This window comes from Elephantulus edwardii, unplaced genomic scaffold (assembly GCF_000299155.1).
Source record: "Elephantulus edwardii isolate Elephantulus edwardi_28Jun2011 unplaced genomic scaffold, EleEdw1.0 scaffold00125, whole genome shotgun sequence".
Lineage (NCBI taxonomy): Eukaryota > Metazoa > Chordata > Mammalia > Macroscelidea > Macroscelididae > Elephantulus > Elephantulus edwardii.
Genome location: NW_006399875.1, coordinates 7,419,978 through 7,441,915, shown reverse-complemented (window position 1 = coordinate 7,441,915; position 21,938 = coordinate 7,419,978). Strand labels below are relative to the sequence as shown.

General features: G+C 46.8%; 1 protein-coding gene across 2 annotated transcripts in view; it reads left to right on the top strand.

Moving 5' to 3' along the window:
• The window catches only part of CTNND2 (catenin (cadherin-associated protein), delta 2), a 1,564,764-nt gene that overhangs the window by 1,509,785 nt on the left and 33,041 nt on the right, over nucleotides 1–21,938 (top strand). For both annotated transcript variants that reach the window (XM_006893173.1, XM_006893172.1), the window contains one exon: nucleotides 18,740–18,866. In XM_006893173.1, the coding sequence (XP_006893235.1) occupies nucleotides 18,740–18,866 (127 nt within the window). The remainder of the gene's footprint in view (nucleotides 1–18,739; nucleotides 18,867–21,938) is intronic.

Sequence of the window (21,938 nt, the reverse complement as noted above, 5' to 3'; positions counted from 1 at the left end):
AAAGGAGTTAGATTTTCATTCATTCATTCTTGCACATTTTACCCCTCCCCTTCCTTTCTCCACCCCCAATTCACTTTTTTAATTAATTTTCATGAAAGTCTACAGAGATTTAAGGTTTCCGGTCATTCATTGTTGCACTTTTCTCCCTCCCCAACCCCTCCCCCACATTCACTTCTCCTTGAAAAGAAAGAAAAACTCTTTCATTGTTATGCAATCCCTCCCCCCTCCCTGCCCCAAGTCCACTCCACTATGCAGCCTTCACTCTGGAATTCTGTAATGACAAAAATACCCATTCATATATTCCTTTTAAACAGTTCTCTCCATCATCTGTTTCAATGAAGTGTACATCATTGCTTCCCTCCTTTTCTGTCTTCCCTCAACCCTGATGTCAGTCCTGTTTTACAACAGTGGCTTTATGCAATATTTGTCCTTTTGTGACTGAGATATTTCACTCAGCATAATGTCTTCCAGGGTCACCCATTTAGCATAATACTTGATGAGTTCCCTTTTTCAGTGCTGCATAGTATTCCATTGTGTGAATTTACCAGAGTTTCTGTATCCATTTGTTTACTGATGGGCCCCAGTTCACTTTTTAAAAAAATAACCATTCATTATTGTACAATTATCTACCTCTTCCTACACAAACAAGTTCTCTTTGCAATCGTCTATCTCTTATTCTGGGCTGTTGTCTTATATAGTTGGAAATAGAAATGCCATTTGACCCAGCAGTTCCACGAGTGAGAATATACGCCAAAAAAGCCTTAACTGCTATCCAAAGAGATATACGCACACCCATGATCATTGCTGCATTATGTACATTAGCAGCAAGATGGAAGCAATTCAAGTGTCCATCAACAAATGAGTGGATAGGAGTTAACAGAGTACTCTGTGAAGTCAGAACGAGGGAGGTCTTCTGTGAGCAACCCAGGTGGACCATCTGCCTCGCAGCCTCTCTGCTGTTGGTTTGATTCACACCTCACATTGACCCTCCTTAAGGTCCCTAACGCCGTGGTTGTGTATGGGAAGAGACCGTCTGTCTTTCCTCCACGGCTTCTGTCCACTGAGTTTACTCAGCAGCCCAGCATGTTACACACTCAAAGTCACTGTCTGTTATCAAGTCAGTTCTGACTCCTAGAGCCTTCCATCGAGCTCCCAAGGCTCTAGCATACAATGAAAGGAGATCACCCATCTTTCTTGAGCCAAGTTGCTGGTGGACGTGAGGCACTAGAGACACTTGACCTTGGGGTTGGCAGCCCAGCTCGGTATAGACGGTGCCACCAGGCCGACCTGCAGCCCTGTTGTTGTTAGGTGCTGCTGAGTCAACCATGGCTCAGAGCAACCCGGTGAACAACAGATCTGAACCTGGCCCTAACCTGTGCCATCCTCACAATCATTCCCATGCTGATGCCCATTGTTGTGGTCAGTGCGTCAGCCCACCTTGGTGAGGGTCTTCCTCTGTTTTGATGTCCCTCCGCTATGCCCCATAACTCCTCCAGCACACCTTGCTGGCATGTGCTACACCCCTTCTGAAGTAGTGACCCCATCCTCCCTGTCCCCTGCTCAGGACAAATCCAATGAGGACCCCATTCAGAAACCAGTCCCTGCAGTCTGGACAGCTTATCGTCTATAGATGTGGCCCCTTGTCCCTGAGCCTGGAGGATGTGAGTGCACTTCTAATGAGATGTGCCCTCTATACTCACCCGTTCCCCCTGACTCTCTGAAGGATTCATGTTTGGAGAGAGCTGGGTGTCTTTGCTGTTGCAAGGTGTTTGTGTTTTCTGAGCCACAGATGTGAAAAGCATCAGAGATGCGTTCAGGGACTCCAAAAGGCCCAGAAGGAATCAGAGCCAATCCAGGGGCAGGTGGAGTCGGTATAAACGAAGCTTCAAATCTATTTATGAGGCTGGTTAAGGAGGAAGCGAGTTCCTGTACCTCACGTTGAAACAGGGAGAGCTGAGATAGAGAGAACAGCTTTACGCAGAAGCCATGCTGGAAGCCACAATTTTAATTTTTTTTCCCTCTAAGATGGTATTTTACCTAAACTAACATTGCCCTCAGCCCAGCTGCCAGTGTGTCACAAAAGACAGAAATGCCAGCAGCCAAAAACTGCTTCTGCTGAGGTTGCCCTGAGCGAAAAAGAAAGAAGTCCTACAGCTCTGATAATCTTCGTTTGCTTTAGAGGATGGAGCTTTAGAATTGCAGAGGCTGGGCGGAGCAGCGGAGCCTGGGATTATTAGGCCATTTCACAATAATAACCCTCATCCTCGTGAAGCCACGGCTGTGCACTGGATTCTCACAGTGACCCCATGGTGCAGTGGAGACCTGACCCTAGGGGTTTAGAGCCCATAGATTATGCTCCCGCAGGGCAGCTTGAGACTGTGGTCAGTTAATGTTCGCTGCTTAACCCATTGCGCCACCAGGACTCCTGTGTAATGGAGACAGTCCTTTTATTTGGGGATTGAGTTTTCATTTGGGCTTTTTTTTTTTTTAACACTCATTCATGTGCTTTGTCTTTTAAACAGTACACATTGTGTGTTATTTCATTAGTTACTATTAATCTATACCTGGACAATAACTAAGGAAGACAGAAGAAGAATCAATGCCTTTGAGTTGTGGTGCTGGGGAAGAGTCTTGAACATACCATGGACTGCCAAGAAAACAAATAGGTCTGACTTGGAGAGGGTGAAACCAAGTTCCTCCTTGGAGGCTAGGATTTTGAGGCTCCATCACACATACTTTGGGCATGTGGCCAGGAGAGCCCAGTCCTTGGAGAAGGACATCATGCTTAGAAGGGTGGAGGGACAGCGCAGGAGAAGGAGATCCAGGATGAGATGGATTGATACAATGACTGGGGCAATGGGGTTGGTGTGATGGATTCAGTGAGACTGGCTCAGGACAGGGTAGGCTTCAGAGCTATTGTATATAGGATTGCTATGAGTCACAGACTACTGAGTGGAACATAATAACAACATGTCTATTATTCCCCCTTCCCTTCAAGTCACCATGGAATCTTTCCTATTCCCTCCCCCTTCATCCACTAACCACTGCTATCCTAGTGATCACTCCCCTTTCCCTTCTCCTTTGCGTCTTTCCTCTTCCTCTCTAAATACCTTTTGAACATTTATACAACTCTTGTTCAGTTATCCTCCTGTTTTTACAACAGTGATTTTTATGCAGTATTTGTCCTTATATGACTGAACTATTTCACTTAGCATAATACGATAGAGTTCTTTTGAAACATGGTGTCGAGCCTGCCTCATCAGGCACCTCCTGTGTCCTACGTTCTGTGTAACATACCAGGGACTCAGAAATCCACAGACACCATCCCTGACCTTCTTTTGGGAAGACACACATGTCCACAAAGGACTGTTTTGTTAGTGGTGTCAGTACCAAGACAGCCCGATAGGATTCTTACCACTGTACCTTTGGGGGGAAGATCATCGGCCTGTCTTCTGAGGATCCTCTGGCTGGACTTGAACTGCCAGGCATGGGGCTGGTAACTGAGCGCTTAACCATTTGTGCCACTCAGGGACTCTGCAGAAGACTGAAGTGTGATGTAGAACCCTTCATGTCATTAGCAGGGGAAGTAAATGTCACTGATGACAGGAGTCAGCCCCCAAAATCTCAGGGGTCTAATTGACTGAATAAGAATGTGGTGATGGGCAGATGTGGACTGTTACAGTCTCCGGCTAAGTGGAGCAGGATGAGGAAGGTTTGGCAGGTGGAGAGGGGACAGGTGTGGGAGGGTGAGAGTGAATCACACAGCCAGCGGGTTCTGAGTAACCAGGTATAATGGGAGCTCCTGGACTGGGGCTCCGAGCTGCCCTGAGGTTGAGACCTATTTTTGTTCCCATAGAAGTCAACCTTGAAAATGCTTCAGCTGACATTCCCAGCTGGAATAAGGGACGTGCACATCTCCTTAGAGCTTAGCACTTTAAAAGTATGTTGGATATCCCTGTTACCACCAGGTAGGCAAAGAAACCTGAAGCCATTGAGGTCTGTGCTGTTTAAGTGCATCACCAGGGGCTTTTGAAAGGACCACAGCCCTGGACCTTTTTGGGCTGCCCTGTGGAATCACTCCTGCCTCCTAGTGGCCATGTGTGAGTGCTGAGCTCTGCTCCACTGAGTGTCCAGGCATTTATCAGAAGTGCATCCCCAGGTCTTCCTTCTGAGACACCTCTAGGAGGATTTCAACCATCAGTATTTCGATGAGCAGTGTCCAGGTGGAAAGCACTACACGGATGCCCTGCTGGCAAAGAAAACAAACATGTCATTTTGAAATGAGAGACGTGGAAGAATCTTTGAATCGTGGTGTTGGAGAAGAGCACTGAGTACCCATCCCACGGACTGCCCAAAGAACAAGCCTGTCGACCTTGGAGAAAGTGCAGCCAGGGTGCCTGTGAGAGGCAAGGAAGGTGAAGTCTCATCTCACATACTTTGGGCATGGTGTTAGGAAGGGCTGTTGGAAAAAACACATCAAGCTGGGGAAGGGGAAGGGCTAGAGGAAGACCCTCAACCAACTGGATTGACACTGTGACTCTGACAATGGACTTGAACTTGACAGAGATCATGAGGATGGTGCCAGGATAGGGCGAGGTTCACACCTGTTGGTCATAGAGTTGCTGTGAGTCCGTAGCACGTAAAACAATGTGTGAGACACCTGTCTACAGTGGTCTGTTTTGCAGGAAGCAGGGTGTAGATTTTTTTTAATTATTATTAAAATTAATGAAAGTTTACAGAGACTTAGGGTTTCCAGTCATTCATTGTTGCACTTTTCTCCCTGCTCATCCCCTCCGCCCCAATTCACTCTTCATTGCTATATTCAAGAAAAACTCTTTCATTGCTATACAATCCCTCCCCCCAAGTCCACTGCACTGTGCAGCCTTCATTCTGAACTCCTGTCATAATAATAATATCCACTCATATATCCCTTTGAAACAGTAGATTCTTCTGTTGAAGAAGCAGGGAGAAAAATTACAAAGAGTTTGCTCAACTTCAAGTTTCAGCAAAAGCACTAAGCTTATTGGGTGCATTCGGAGGCTGTTTCATCCAGAGAGTTGATTAACCCAGCATTCTGCCAGGGGCTAATTTTCTGTTACATTTTTAGTAAGTCAACTTGCTCCAACAAACCTGGTGTCTGCCTCAGTTACAGATTGACAAAAAGCCACTATACAAAGTCCTCGTGCTTGTAATTTGGAGTCAGGCTGTGAAGTAGGACTTGATATGTACTTATCCTCACAACATGTTATTTACAGACTCTAATTTCATTTCACATTATCAGCTCTTTTTTCCATCCTCCTGCTGATCAAGGTGTCTTCTCTGGGACTAGCTGTGCAAACACTCTTAACAGGCATCAAGTGATTCTTTGTCTAGGCAAGAAAGCCTGACCGTTATTTTCTAAGCAGTAAAATGTTTAACCGAAAGGCTGAAGAGAGTCTTACCTTCATTCTTAATGGGGGTTTGAGTGAGGTCTGCAGTCACCCTCTGTGGAGAGGAATTCTGCATCCTTTATAAACTATCTAGAATAACAGTAAGATGGGGTGAGTGTAGGTTGTGTTAATAATAACATTTTCCACAAGATTAAATTTGTGCATAAACTTCTGAGTTTTATTTGCAATTCATGAATTTGAAAGCATCCCGTCTGAAAGGCAAAGAAGAGCGTTCAAGTGTGATCCAGAGTGGATGTGTTATTATAGGCACAGAATCACAGGCGCCAGGAAGCTATATGGGTATCATGGATCAAACTGTGGTTCCCCCAAAACACACCCTGATTTGGCTGGGCCGGGTTTCAAGTTGTGTGGCCGGTAAGTAATGATAGAATTATCCACACTATGTATGCTGAATATCTTATTATTATTTGTGAAGGGATAAGGGTGGGATGCAATATGCAGTGCACCCACTCAGGACACAGCCTTGATCCCAGGGAAGGAGAGTTTCCATGGGGTGTAGCGCATAGCACCTTTTCTCTTATAAGAAATGAAAAGGGAGAGAAGCAGACAGAGTAGGTGTGGCCTGACCACTACCTGTCAAGAAGACCCAGAAGCAGCGTTCAGCTATTGGATCCAGGGACCCTGTGCTGAGAACTTCCTAGCTGCCTGTGCACTGGAAGATTGTCAGGGAAGGCTGGGCCCAGATGCTGAAAGGAAACAAGGACTTTCTTCTTGTACCAACACAGAGATAAAGCCTTCCCATTGAGCTGGTGCTCTGAATTTAGCTCTGGTGGACTAGTGGGTACAGAGCTGTACTGCCAACCCAAAGGCAGGTGGTTCATATCCAGGAGCTGCTCTGAGGGAGAAAGGTGGGTAGGCTCCTCCTGTGCTGTGTAAAACCTCTGAAAACCCTGTAGAGGGTCAGCTAGGAGTTGGTTCTGACTCAAGAGCTGTGAGTTTGTGTTTTGAGTTTGAATATCTCGGCTGTGACAGAGTGTACTCCTGTGTGTGAAAGCCACCCGCTTGTGGCATTCACTGGACAAGCAGGACAACAGTACACATTTTGGACTGGCTGATGAATGCTTCCTTACCTGAGATTAAGGGGATATAAAGAAGTAGTTTAAACTCATCAGACAAGTCCTGATTGGCTAGTTTGGGGTTCTGTTTCTGGCAGAGTGAAGATTAACTAGGAATAGATACTAAAGTTTCGTTTGCCGAGATAAGGCTTAGCACGCTGTTGTTTGGTGTTCTTAAGTCGACTCCAACTCGTAGCAACTCAATGTTCAACAGAGGAAACCCTGCCTTATCCTGAGCCTTCTTCACACTCTGTGCCATATGAAGGCCTCTGTGGCGGTCAGTGAGCTCAGGATGAGGGGCTCCCCACAGAGCTAACGAGACTTACTCGGTAGTCATGCTAACTTGACGTAGATTGGTCTGAAAGCCAGTGTGCCCTCTCCTCAGAACTCTAGTCAGGCAAGTCTCTCTAGCAACTCCTTTTCAACTTGGAGATGTTTACAGGAGATCCAACAATTATAAAATGTACAATTGGAAACTGAGCTTTTCAAATATTTAAGGAGCCCCTTGGGTAGTGAGTAAGGAGTTCTGGCAGAGAAATGTGTTGTTCTGCAAGCTAGAAAGGTTGTGTTGTTGTTGCTGTGTACCATTGAGTCAGAACCGACTCATCGCTGACACTCCAGGGGGTTTCAGAGGCGGTTAATGCCTGGGGAGGAGGTTGCCCCTCTTTCTCCCATGGAGCAGCTGGTGGATTCAAACCCCATGTCTGGGTGGCAGCACAGCTCCTGGCTAGGACAAGGGCCGCATTAACTAGAAAGGTCAGAGCTTCAAATCCACCTTCTCCTCAGGAGAAAGATGGGCAGTCTCCTCCTGGGAATATTAAAGCCAACGGAGGGTTGCTATGAGCTGGACTTGTCGCAATGACAGTGGGTGGGTGATACAAACAGTTCCGCTCTCAATGAAGTCACTGAAAGATGAGAGGCTCGAACTCAGCCCGCACACCGTACCTTGGGAAGCAGGCCTGGCAAGTGTGCATCGAAAATCACGTCAGAGTTGACTCCCCAGCAGCTAACAGCAGTGACCTCCCTCAAGGAGGAGCAGCCTAGGAACCACGTAGACCGTCACCTGGACATTCCCAGAAGGTCAGTGTGTGTGTGAAGCATCTAGAACATGACCTTGCTCTTCCCCTGGGCCACTGAGAACACTGAGACAGCAGAGAACAGCTCTGGGCATAAATTCCTTAAGAGACACATCTGAAACTTTAACACACCAGCTGACACTAGCTTAAGGACAGTAAAAGGGTAAGATAAAGAAAATCAGATTATTCCTGGTGGCAATTTAAAGTTCAATGACTTTGAATTCCACTCCTCGGCCGCTATCTACTTGAAACAACTTAACAACCTCCAGTTTTTAAGTGTAATGTGTTAAAAATAAAAACCAATTTGAGCCTCAGATATCATATCACGTTTTTGACAGCTTGGCTGGGTCTCGGGCTGAGGGCATGCTTCGGGGCCTTTCTGGGGACTGACGCAGACATTCAAAGGGTTCTTTATCGTCGATATTAAGGATTAACTGCACTTATGCAGTAATTCCCACTATTCTTCATTCTCTGTTTTTCTTCACTTAACTCTCTTATCTGACTAACCCCTGCAGGCCTTAAGGATGGGGTGCAAATGGGAACTCTGGGTAAGCATCCGGTTTAATAAAATTGAGGCCGAAACCTTTGGCCAACTCTGAGTTAAAATTTATGAAGCAAAGGTGGTGAGTAAAGAAAGATGTAAATAATAATAATTTGAAAGCTACTAGCGTCAGTTCTTAAGATTTATACAAACTTCTGTCAACCTCTTCTTGGGCCTTTCTAGGGTGTTTCAGGTGGTTCAGTGGTGGTATTATCGAGGGACCAGTCCTTGGAGAAGAGCATCATGCTTGGAAGGGTGGAGGGACAGTGCAGGAGAGGAAGACCCCGATGAGATGGATTGATACAGTAACTGGAGCAATGGGGGTAGGTGTGTCAGAGTCAGTGAGACTGGCTCAGGACAGGGCAGGCTTCAGAGCTGCTGTCCATAGTATCGCTATGAGTTACAGGCAACTCGATGGCACATAACAACAACAAAGTGTGAGACCCAGCTTGGACTTTGCTGCCAGTGTACTTCCAGCACAGCCACCACCATCTGCCCGCGGAGGCCTGGTTGTCATTACAATGCTGAGCGGGTTTCAGTGGGGCTAATGCATTGAGACAGGAAGACGTCAGTGCAATGGTGAAGGTCTCAGCCACCAGCTGAAGTCTAACAGCACTAACTAACTGGAAGCTCCATGCAGACACATGTGTCCGTCTGCAGCCTTGGAGACCCGAGGGAGGGAGTTGTCTTCACTCTCAGGGTTCACACCAAACGTTGCGATGAGCTGGAATTGGCCCAGTAGAAGCTTTTCCAGTTTAATATGACTAGGAAGAAAGACTTGACGATCTGCTTAAAAAAAAATAAATATCCAGTACAAGAGTTCTGTGACCGATGCCTGAGACTGAGATGACTAGGAGCTGACTTAGGGCCCACTCACAGGAACAGGGGGAGCTCTGGTGGCCTAGCCTGTGGGGAGCTGAACTGCTAACTCAGAAGCCATCCTTCCCTGGCAGTTCGAGTCTACCACCAGCTCCAAGAGGAGAAAGGCAATGTCGTCCCATGCTGGCTGCAGCCTCAGGAGCCCAGGAGGGGGTCAGCTGTGAGGTGGTTCCAACTCCACAGCAATGACGTTGAACATGAACTATTCAAAGCCTTCCTGCATGCCGGTGGGGCGGGAAGGAGTCACGGATGATGTCTAGGTGAGCTGCGCCGGTGGCGGCCATGCGCGTGTTAGTTGAGTGGAAGGGAAGCCAGCTGAGCAGTAATCACGCTGTTGCTGTGATGATGTGCTGTCAAGCGGAAACCAAGTCATTGCTGATGCTACAGCCGTAAACTGTATGGGAGGAGAGTGTCCATCTGTCCCTCGGAGCAGCTGGTGGATTAGAACTGTTTGTCTTTAGTTTGGCACCAAAATTCCTTATCCTGCAGGGAACCCGAGCTCCTATTAGCAGTAACTATAAACCACCCCAAACAGCACATACTTTCATTTCCACTCATATTAGAAAGCCAAATATTTTGTTCAAAACAGAGACTAAAACTTTCATGGAAGAAAATGCATGGGTGAGTGTCACCTTTATCCTCAAGGTGATTATTCGGTATCAGTAAATGTGTCTGTGTGTGAACATTTTCTCATAGGATGAAAGTTACAAAGCAGAGCAGTTCCAACAGTTCACACATGTTACGTTGTGTGGCAGAGATGACAATCCCCCACGTTATAACAGCAATTGTCCTAATTTCTCCTGTGTCTCCTATTTCCATTCGCCCTTTTATTCTCTTCCTTCTTGCCTTCTCAACTTCATCCTTGGGCAAAAGTTGTTTGCTTTTGATTCAGAACCACCCTGTACCTCATGCTCTATGGGGGTTTTAGAGACAGTAATCACGAATTATTGAGGAGTAACGATGTCAGTTTGAGGACTAAGGTGCATCTGATTCAGGCCACAGTCTTTCTAATTGCTTGCTATGCATCTGAGAGCTGGACAATGAATAAGGATAACAGAAGAAGAATTGATGCCATTGAGCTGTGGTGTTGGAGGAAAGCACTGAACATCCCGTGGACGGCAAGGTATCTCTTGGAGAGGATGCTCTTTGGAGGCTCCACCTCACATACTTTGGACATGTTGTTAGCAGAGGTTCTTCCTTGGAGAAAGACATGATACTGGGAAGAGTGGAGGGTCAGCAAAGGAGACAAAGACCCTCAACCAGGTGTGTTGACATGGTGACTGTCCCAAGGGGCTCTTTTGTGTCAGGAAGGGTGTGGATGGCGCAGGATAGAACACAGTTTAGATTTTTTTGTTCACAGGGTCGTTATGAGTCATACTTGACTCGATGGCACCTAACAACAGCAACAACAGTCACAGGGGAGGAGATTGCCCATCATTTCAGTCTGTGTGTCTTTGGAATTACCATGCAGCTCCTTACCACTAAGCTACCATCCTGTTTTTCTTCTTTTCCTTCTTATTCAGTCTTTGTGGCGATTTGATTGTGTACAAAGCACGTTGATTTTTCATCTGACCATTTTTACACATTTTGGGTTGTATCTTTAATTACAATACCCACAAGGTGACTGCACTTTCCCCATTTCCTCCCCGTGAGTCTCATCACCAGTAACCCTTTTATCCCTTAAGGCTTAATAAAGCAAATGGTGCTCTTCTGATCTGATGTTGCTGGTTGGGTTTTGGTGTCACTGAATTGGTGTCAACTCATATCAGCCATGTTTACAACAGATGGGAACCTTGGCCTACGTGGCTGCTCATTCCAGTAAATAACTGCCTCCCTGACGTTACTTGTCACCTGAAATTGGAGCTCTGGTGGCCTAGTGGTAAGGAGTTGTGCTGGCCGCTAAAAAGTACACAGTTCAAATCCACCAGCTGCTCTATAGAAAAATGAGCAGTCTTCTCCAGGGCAGTTAACTGCCTCTAAAAACCCACTGGAGGGTCAGCACTGGCTTGGTTCTGACTTGATGTTACACAACATCTGTGTATTGTTGTTAATATTGTCTGGCTGAATACTGAGCCACAGGGGTGAGTTTTGTCCTAGGTTTGAAGGTTAACGAACAGAAATGCAGTCCTTTTGGTCTGTATGGTTGATTCTTTTGCAGACTATCAATAAGTTTTTAGTGAGGACTTTGATGCCTCTGGAACCTCTACAAACTCTCTACCCTCTATAAATGTACAGAAATGATGGTAGTTATAGAACAGAGTTCTGTACCAAAAAGATGTTAGTCAAAGAACAGAGTTCAGGTCTTTTGTGCAAAATTTACTCTCGGTTGTATTCGACTTGATGTCACTTAACCACTGCTAAATGAGACCAGTGCTGTTCTCTCTGGAGGAACACTCTCCACTTGTACATCACTCTTTGTCAATGTGCTGTATGAAGTAACCTGGGTTTGCTGTGATGCTGAAACTTAATGCCATTGGAGTATCAAATACCAGAATGGCTTCCCAGTGGGGACAGTGTTCGGTGGAGCTCCCAGTTGTAGAAGAGGTTTGGAAGCAGGAGTGGCATCCACTTCCTAAACCACATGCCTCCGGAAACTCAATGAACTTGGAGAAATGATGACAGTTATGGAAAGGCATTAGGTCTTTTGTTCATTGAGTTGCTATGAGTCGTGCTCAACTTGACTGCAATCAACAACTACAACAGCATTGACCTGTACCCTCCACCTGGTCTACTTTGAGTTAGACCTGTGTTTGGTGTTACACTGTGTTGGTTTTTTCTGTAACACTGAGGGACGTGTACAGTCACAACTAAAATATCAAGTTCCTTCTGGCCATTGTCGAATTTAACTGTGTGGTTCTGTTTCTGTCAATGCCGTTTTCACTCTGTTTCAGTGAGTAAGAAGAGAAGACAGACAAAGGTGGAGAAGGAGAAGAAGCTGGCTCACCTCTCCTTCCAGTGCCTTCTGGGCTCCGAAATGTAGCTCAGGAGTCTGCTCTAAGCAAATTCCTTTTATTCGGTTTCCTAGCTGTCCTGTTTCTCAATCTCCCATTCCCCTGTTTCCGTTAAAAACTTCTGACCCTGCACAGAAGGGTCTGACTCTGGGATGATATGCCCCGTGCCTCTTAAAACCTTCCCTGTCATCCTCAGCCTTCTGCTCGTCCCCTCTTCGACAGACAAGCCATCGGCAAGATCATGTTTCTGTCATGTGTTTGAATTTTCAAGATTGGATCCTATAAAGGATGCAAAGCTTTTTCAGTGCATCTTTATAAGAGCACCTGTGTAAACGGTGTCATTATTTCATCCACTTGCAGATGCTTCCAGAGACATAAATACTCACATGGTCACAATATAATCTCAGTGTCATGAAATCTGAAATGTTGAGCTCAAGGCATCTCCAATCACCTGCACAAGGAGAAATGCTGAATCATCTGTTGATAAAATCCAACTAGCGTGGTGTCCCAAATCTGTCTGTGGCCTTGGATCTTAGACAACCTCTCAAAGACTCAAATTCATTCCTGTGTCATTAGGAATGACCCATGGTTGACTCTCAGTTGGGTTTTCAAGCCTGTTAATCTCCTGGGAGGAGATTTCCCAGCTTTCTCCTTTGTTGCTGATAGTGGATTCGAACCACTGGAAAGAGAGGTTCAGCCTTTGGGTTAGCAGTTCAACCCCCTAGAGACGGTGCCATCAGAGCTCCCTAGCCTGTTTCTAGAATCGGACAGTCTTCCTATCAAATGCCTTGCCCTCCTTCACTTTTTCATATTCCATAACTAAGGCTATTCTATATGTCCAGGAGTTACAGCAAGAAGCCGTACTACAGTCCTGAAGGCACACTGTTCAAATCCATGAGCTGCTCCATGAGAGAAGGATGGGCAGTCTCCTCCCATGTGGTGAACTGCCTCTGAAAACCCACCAGAGGGTCAGCTCTGGCCAGTTCTGACTCGATGGTACACAACAACCGTCCATAGGGAAATAGGCTGCTAGCTCGAAGGCTGGGCCTCGCTGGTGGGTCCAATCCAGCAGCTCCAAGTGGGAGATGTGAGAGGAGTGGAGGTTCATGCAGCATACAGCCTCTGAAACCCAACGGAGGGTCTACGAGGAGTCCCAGCGGGACAGAAGTGAGAGGAGAAGTTAGCTTGAGAGATTCTCTGTGCGACTGACAGGGAGGAAGGTGTGTCCCTGGCTGGTACAGCAGTTAAGGACCCAGCCACTAACTGAAAGGTTAACAGTTTGAGTCCACTTCCTGGTGTCTTGAGGGGAAAACACCCATCTGCTGCCAATGTACTTCCAAAAGTTCCGCCTCTCAGAATTCCATGGTCACCGTCCTTCTGTGAGTAGACTAGGTGCAACCTAGGTTTTGTTTTTTGGGGGTTTTGTCTTTTAATTACTGGCCAAAATCTGTCAAGTTTTTTGTCAAACCAGCTTCCTGAGTCACCACTTAGAACCCAAAACGTACCTTCTAAATCCCAAGGGCACAGACATACCATGCTGGGTGCTCCTTTAGTCATTCAGGGCTTTCGCTGTTAACAGAGCTTCCTCTTCAGAGCTGAGGGCCTCTGGGGTGTGGATTTTCGTCCTGTTGCTGCAGCCGCGAGCTGCAGTGTTGCTGATCTTGACCATCCTGGGAAAGACGAGCAGGCAGAGGCGATGATAGCTTCACAGGGTTTTGAAAGCAGATACAGCACTTGAACTCACCACAGTGGCCACAGGAAGGAGAAGGCAAGCATTTGTAGGATGCCACAGGGCAAACCCGTGCTGTTAAGGGCAAGCAGTAGACTACACCGGGTTTCTGACTGCACGCGAGGTCAGCCTGCTAATTCTCGTGTTGGCCAATGGTCAGCAGTATGTGCTTCTGAATATTTTCCATCCTGCATATACTTTGGGGAGGACTACTTCTCCCCATTCTCACCATCACCCACCAGGATTTAGGGGAGACCCACAGTATCCCCAAAGCCCTTCCCCATGCTATGATGTCCTTCACCATGACAGGGACTCGGTGTGTCAGAGTCAGGGTTTAGAACTACCATACATATGGTTACTATGAGTTGCATGTGACTCGGGGGCATGTAACAACAATAATGCCATCATTTACCGTATCCTATTGAAATATCCTTTGAGGCAAGAGTGGTGAGGCTTCGTCTCACTTTGGGTATGTTGCTCCAACACTTCTAGGCCATTGTCTTTGCCCTTATTTGCTATTCATCAGAGAGCTGCACAATGAGCAAGTGTGACAGAAGAAGACTAGATGCCTTTGAGTTGTGGTTCTGGAGAAAGGTATCAAACATATGGTGGAATACCAAGAGAATTAACAAGTCAGTCCTCGAGAGGGTGAAACCAGGCTGCTCATTGGAGCCAAGAATCTTAAAGTTCTGTCTCACGTACTTTGGGTATGTAGCCAGGAGGGACTAGTCTTTGGAGAGGGAAATCATGCTTGGAAGGTTGAGTGACAGTGCAGGAGAGGAAGAAACCCTGCATGAGATGGATTGATATAGTAACTTGGGTAATGAGGGTAGATGTGTCAGAGACAATGAGATTGGCTCAGGATACATCAGAGTTTAGAACTATTGTGTATAGGGTTGCTATCAGTCATAGTTGACTCAATGGCACATAACAACCAAAGGCATTGGGGCTTCAGTGATAGAATTGTTGCCTCCCATGGGGGAGACCCAGGTTCAATTCCCAGCCAAGGTACCACATGTGCAGCCATGGAGGTTTGTGGGTTGTGTGATGCCAAAGAGGTTGTAACCATTGCCAGCGTTAGATAGACAAGGATTAAAGCTCTACAAATCACAGAGGATCATAGTCTAATTAGCAGCTCTCCATTGACAGTCTTTGCTCCCGTGTTATATGTAAGTTGGGGCTGACTTGAAGGCAGCTGAGCTAACCACTACAACAGTAACCAGCTTCGGCTCTCCACCTCCTCTTTCGTATCTTTGTCTTCCCCTCTAAGGGACTTAGATCCCATATTTCCTGGGATGCCCTGGTCCCCATTGCTGTCCCAGTTACTTCCTTGACCACACCCACCCACCTCCAAGTTGACCACCTTGGACTCCATGCTTGTCTGTGAGCAGGTGAGCCTGGTGGAGAAAACCAAGGTTCATGTTGGTTAGTCTTGGTCCATCGACACCCACCCCAAGTAGTCTTTACGGCCACTCTACAACATCACCACTGTCCTCTAGCTTGGTAATCACCTAAAAAAACACCATGTGCCTTCTCTGCTCCCTCTCTGTTCTCCTTCCCTCTTGTCTATAAACTCTTTTGCTTTTTTGGTATCTGAGAACCTCACTTACAATTTTGTCTGAATGAGAAAAAAAATCAAAAGCTAAATTAAAGCTCTCATCTTCCTGTCACCCCATCTCCCATCTCCTCCAGGTTCTCCTTCAGGTTCACTGAGCAATCTCTGCATTATCCGCTGAATCCTACCAGACCCTCTTTCCTCCAAACCTCTGCTTCTGAAATCTCTCCCTTTCCCTCTGATGTCACATTATTTTTCCTCCTCTGTGTTGGACCATATTTCCCCAGGTGTCAGAAATAGTTAAATACCCAGCTACTAACTGAAAGAATGGCAAACCAGTCCCACCCAGAGATACCTCAAAAGAAAGTTCTGGAAACCTCATTCTGGAAAGCCACCACCATTGAAAACCTATGTGCACTTCTGTTCTGAGACACATGGGGTGACCACATGTTAGACTCAACTGGACAGCGACTGGCATGGTTTCTTGGTAAACTGCATCCTCCATTGACACACAGGGCTGTGCTGTTCCTCAGGTGACATGTCACAGAGCACCTCTTGATGTCTCTTTCTTCTCAAGCTCCTGTCTCATTTCTCTGTTCCTCTTGCTAATAAAATTCTGCTAAAAGCAATCCAACAATCTAGAGTGTTCAAGAGGCTGGTAGCTCAGAAATGGCTGAGCATAGTCTGTCTTAATCTGGGAGGTCTGCTGAAACCTGACACTGATAGAGGGGTGACCCTGCCGGTGTTTGGAATGCTGATGACATAGCCTCCCATGTCAGAGCAACACTGAAACCATGACAGTTCAGGAAAAGGAGAGGCAAGCAGTGGTGATCAGCTCTCATCAGTTCTCATTGTCCTTTGATGTAGAATTTACCAGCCATTCAAAGAAGGACTCTGTGCCCATCATAGTGACGTCCATGTGCATAGCTCAGTGGTTGGTTCTTGCGCCCTTCTTGCCTAGTCTTGCCTGGACTCGCCAGTCATTATTGCTATTGGGTGTTGTCTGTCTAGTAGGTTCCCTCTCTTAACAACCATTGTTGTTGTTCTGTGCCATTGAGTCGCTTATGACTCATGGTAATCCTACGTACAATAGCTCTGAACCCTGTCCTATCCTGAGCCAATCTTACTATGGCACACCTACCCCCGTTGCTCCAGTTAATCCATCTCATCTGGAGTCTTCCTCTCCTGCATTGTCCCTCCACCTTTCCAAGCATACTGTCCTTCTCCAAGCACTGATCCCTCCAGGCCAGGTGCCCAAAGTATGTAAGATGGAGATTCAAAATCCTTGCCTCCAAGGAGCAACCTGTTTTCACCCTCTCTAGGACAGGTCAGTTCTCTTGGCAGTCTGTGTTATGTTCAATACCCTTGTCTAGCACCACATATCAAAGGCATCAACTTCTCTTCTAACATTCTTGATCATTGCCAGCTCTCTGATGCATAAGAAGTGATTGCAAAGACAGTGTGTTGGATCAGGCTCACCTTAGTCTCTAGACTGTCATTGTTGCTCCTTACTCTCTGACAGCAGACTTTCTCAGTGCAATTCATCTTTTGATTTCCTGGTTACTGGTACTGAGAGTGTTGCTCGGAGGAGCAATGCAAGTTGAAGCTGTTAACAATGTCCGTCTCTTCTCTGTTTATCATGATGCTGCCAGTTGGCCCAGTGGTGAGAATCTTGGTTTTCTTGATGTTGAACTTCAATCCATATTGAAGGTTGCAGTCCTTGAACTTCTCCAGCAAATGCTCCAGGACCTGCTTGGTTTCAGCAGGCAAGGTCATGCCACCTGCATATCACAAGTTGTTGATGAGTCTTAATGACAACCACATGCACCAAAGAATGAAAAACTGTCCCATCCTGCAGTACCCTCATGGTTGTTGCTGTGGCTTCTCCCATCACTGGGCCACTGTCAGGCTATCACCCTGAGAGTGAGACGTATCTCCAAAACTGGTACCCTTCTTTCTACCTCGACTTCCTTTATCCCACCTACCGAGCAGACCATGTTACATACTTTGGGTCCATTAGGAGGCTCAAGTCCTTAGAGAAGGACATCATACCTGGAAAGGTGGAAGGTCAGAGTAGAAGAGGAAGGTCCTCAGGAATATGGGGTTGCCACGGTGACCGTAACAATGGGCTCAAATATATCAGAGTGGTGAGGACGGCACAGAACAGGATGGTACCCATCTGTTGTTCATAGGGTCCCTATGAGTTGCTATTGATTTGATGTCACATAACAACACTCACGTAGGCCAGGCATAATGAGGAAGATTTGCTAGACTGTTGTTGTTGTTGTTGTTGTTGTTGTTAAGTGCCATAGAGTCGTAGATGACCGTAGCAAATCTATGAATGAAAGTCTGGAACACAGAACTTTTGTCTTTTCTCCAAGTTCACAAAGTTTCCGGAGGCAGGCTCTTCTTGAAGTGGATGCCAGCTAGCGGATATCAATATTGCAATGTGTTCCTAAATGATCATTACCAATTCAAAGAATGGATTTTGTGATTTAATAACCTTTGTCTATTTATGTTTCCAACCTTGACTACAAAGTCCTTTAAAAGTCTGAATGTTCTCAGAACAGGAAAAAGAGCACAGGTAAAAATCTTGGCAACGGTGGTCTCTGTTAAGCAGGAATTGAGGTAGAGCAGATGTACGTATTTCATGTTATCACATCAGTGCTATTTGACATATTGTATTGATAGAAATAAAATTTCATTAAAAGGAAGGTAGGAAGTCTTTCTCTATAGATTGCAATTGGGGACACTTTTATTTTCTCCTTATGCTTTCCAAATATATAAAACAATCCAGACTGTATTTATTTTCTTTTCATTACAAAAACACAGTAAATGCTCTTTTAATCTATTTGCTGGACGTTAAAAGACTGGTGGGATAGTGGTAAGATGTGTTTTTTTCATATCTCCTAAGTCAGGACAAATCATTCTGGAAGCAAAGCATACGAGTCTAAGTGTGTGCACTTGGCAACAGTCCCATCAGGAGCCCTGGGATGGTCTGGGTTGGGGCCTGGGGCAGAGCAGAGGCCCAAATCCAGGTGAGAAAGATAAAAGGGAAGGAAGAATGCCCCACTTGATGGGTCTGATTACTAAGAGATCTTCCTGGGACCCATCATAAACTCTTTGAAGACTGCAGGGTGTTTGTGAAGGGGTCAGACAGCACAGGAACCGAGCAGAGGAGGGATTAACAGTTTGGGGGTCATCGAACATTCTGAACAGCATCTTTTCATTTCCATAAAAGCATATGGCTGGAGCCAATTTGCAAAGAGCGTGTTCAGTCACCGTTTGGGGACAGCAGTGGCACTAAAAGCCTGGTGCCCACCCCTTCAGCTGTCTGAGGCAGCAGCGGGAGGTGTGTCTCACCTCACACCTGTCTCTGTTGACCTTGAAGCTCCTCACTCCCTTTTGACAAGTTGCTGGAATGGTTTGTGAATTCAGATGCTGAGGGTTTGCACTTGTCAGAAAATGAAAAATCGCTCCGTGTTCCCCGTTGTGTCTTTCAGGATGGATGGTCCCAGTATCACTTCGTAGCCTCATCTTCCACCATCGAGAGAGATCGGCAAAGGCCCTACTCTTCCTCCCGCACACCGTCCATCTCCCCCGTGCGAGTGTCGCCCAACAACCGCTCAGGTAAGATGTCACGGACGCCCACAGGAGGGGCCCGGACCAGGCTTGACCTGGGAACTGTGAAACAAGCCTGTCTACTTGTTGCTACAGTCATAGCATTGTGTTACAGGTGCAGAGAGCCAAGGGGCGCTGGTGGCACAGTGGTTACACACTTGACTGCTAACCAAGGTGTCAGAGGTTCAAACCCATCGCCAACTCTGTAACAGAAAGAGCAGGAGATCTGCTTTGATCAGATTTACAGCCTAGAAAATACTGTTCCCCCAACCCCATCAGGCTAATTCTCTCTCACGGAGAGCCTCCACTGGGTGTCCAAGACTGGTGGTCTTTATCGGAGGAGTCTTCCCACTCTTCTCCTTCAGGGGATATTGTAGATTCTGACTACTGACCTTCTAGTGCGTAGTCCAGTACGACAAGCCCACCACCAGGGCTCATTAGAAAACTCTATGGGGCAGTTCTACTTTCCTATGAAACAGACTCGTTGGCACACAGTAACGTTACCTCAGAACAACCGGGCGTCCCTAACAAGGTCCTTAGGGGTTCCTGGGGCAGGATCTGGGCTCCCTGAGGAGGAGGAAGAACACCAACACCCATTGCAAACCAGGGCTTCCTGTGCAGGATTTTCCAACCTACATTGCTTGTGTTGCGTTTCACTGTCTTTCACGGGAAGGGAGCACAGTGGCTGAGCGCCAAGCTGCGAACTGAAATGCCAGGGTTTGGTCTCACCCTTTGGCTCCCCAGGAGAAAGAGCGGATGACCTGCCCCATCAGGGAAACCACACAGGGCAGTTCTCCTCCGTCCCCTGGGCTGCCGAGTCAGAATTGGACACAGTGGTGCGGACACCACCGGTGCAGGGGAGAGGAGGCCAGGGACAGACCACTGCCTGGGCTCAGGCTTACAGAGCGCCCCCCTGGTTCCTGAGGCTGACTGTCTGTCAGGGGGAAGCTGTCCATCTGTCAAGTGGAGGCTATCAGTCTGTCAGGGGGAAGGCTGTCCGTCTGTCAGGTGGAGGCTGTCCATCCGTCAGGTGGAGACTGTCGGTAGGTGGAGGCTGCCCATCTGTTGGGGGAGGCTGTCTGTAGGTGGAGGCTGTCTGTCTGTCAGGTCGAGGCTACCCCACCTCCTCCCATGGAGTTACAGCTGGATTTGAACTGTGGATCTGTTGGTTGGCAGCCCAACACATAATACACTGTGCCATGGAGACAGTGCGCTATTTCCCATATGGCACCATTTGAAACCTGTCACCGAGGACTCCATACCTGGTGAGCCTCTAACTGTAATTTATGGACCAACAGACCCTTCACTGGGACATGCTCATGATAACACTGCTTTTAAGGCATTTGTTTCATACTAGATTTCTTCCTATTGCTTGAAAGGAGGTATCAGGGTAGTTAAAGCATTTAATAGCTAACCCAGAATGTTGGCAGTTTGAAACCTCCAGGCAGTCTGCAGCTTTCTGTACAGGTCACAGCCCAGGGTACCCTGTGGGGCAGTTCTGGGCCCCAAGATCGCTGAGTCAGAGTCAAATTGGTGGCTGTGGGTTTGTATTCATTCTGGTTACTGTTCAGTGTTGAGATTCCTTCTTTGATTTACATAGGAAATAGGATTTAAAATAAATATTCTTTTTTTTAATCACATACATAATACCAAAGATTAAGGAGAAAAAAGATAAACTATGAATACAACCTTTAGTAATACAAATGATGTGGGTTTTATAGGCATTTGTGCAAATAATTGTTTTTCAAAAATCTTTATGCATGTTTGGGTTTGTTCTGAAAATGAAAAGACAGGTAATTACACAGGTGGTAAGAGGCTGCCCTGCAATCCCGAAGGCATGCAGTTCAAATCCACCAGCTGCTCCACAGGAGAGGGATAGGCGGTCTCCTGGTACAATTAACTACCTTTGAAAACCCACTGAAGGGTCAGCTATGAGTTGGTTCCGACTTGATGGTACACAACAACATCAACATCATACCCACTTCAGGGAGTTCTGATGGCCTGGTGGTAAGAAGCTGTACTGCAGTACCAAAGGCGCATGGTTTGAATCTACCACTTCTCCATGGGAGAAGGCTGGACAGTCTCCCGCTGTGTGATTAACTGCCTCTGAAAACCTGCTGGAGGGTCAGCTATGGGTTGGTTCCAGTGTGAGGGCCCTCAACAGTATCCCCCTCACTCACTCACTGTCACAGTTACCATCGTGTCGGGACAGACGCATGGCAGACCCTCCAGTGGGTTCTCAGGGTCTGTAAATCAAGCTTTTCTCCCTCAGAGCAGCTGGTGGATTCAAACAGCCTGCCTTTGGATTGGCAGCACACCTCCCCATCCATGAGGCCAGGAGAGCTCGCCTTAGATGAGCTTTAATTTCACAAAGATCTCTCTTCCTACTTCTCTTCCCTCCACACACAGAGGAAGTCTCTTCTGGAATCATGTCTCGGGAAGTATGGGAGAGAACACCACCTAGAAGTGTGGCTGCTCTGCCCTTGACGTTTGTCATACCATTTTACGGTAGACTTCACTGTCTGAATGATGAGGACAGTCAAACATGAACAGGGCAATGGAGAGAATCCACCTGCTCCCAGTCACATGGCCACTGTGGTTTAGAGTATTATGACTACTGGTAATGCCTAGGCCAACAGTCGATGAGAATCTGAAAGCCCTGAATGACGGTGAACAGTGCCACCCTTCCTGCAGCTGAAGAGGCGACCCCTTACTCTGCTGGTTCCCTGTTTCTCTCATTTTTCAAAGAGCAGATTGTCAAAAAGCATCAACCTTTCCATTAGTACTCAAGCACATAAATACTGTTGTTGTTGTTGTTGTTGTTGTTGTTGTTGTTGTTGTTGTTGTGTGCTGTCAAGTAGGAACTGACCCTCCAGTGGGTTTTCGGAAACAGTAAATCACACGAAAGATACTGGCTGTCCTCCCTTGGAGCGGGTGGTGGGTTTGAAGCAGATGCCTTTGGGGTTGTAGTGCACCTTCTTGCCTCTAGGCCACCAGAACTCCCTACATAACCACGCGGGCTCTGCTCTCAGACAGGCATTCATCTCTGAAGTGGTTTACAGTTTCTGAGAATGGGCTGGA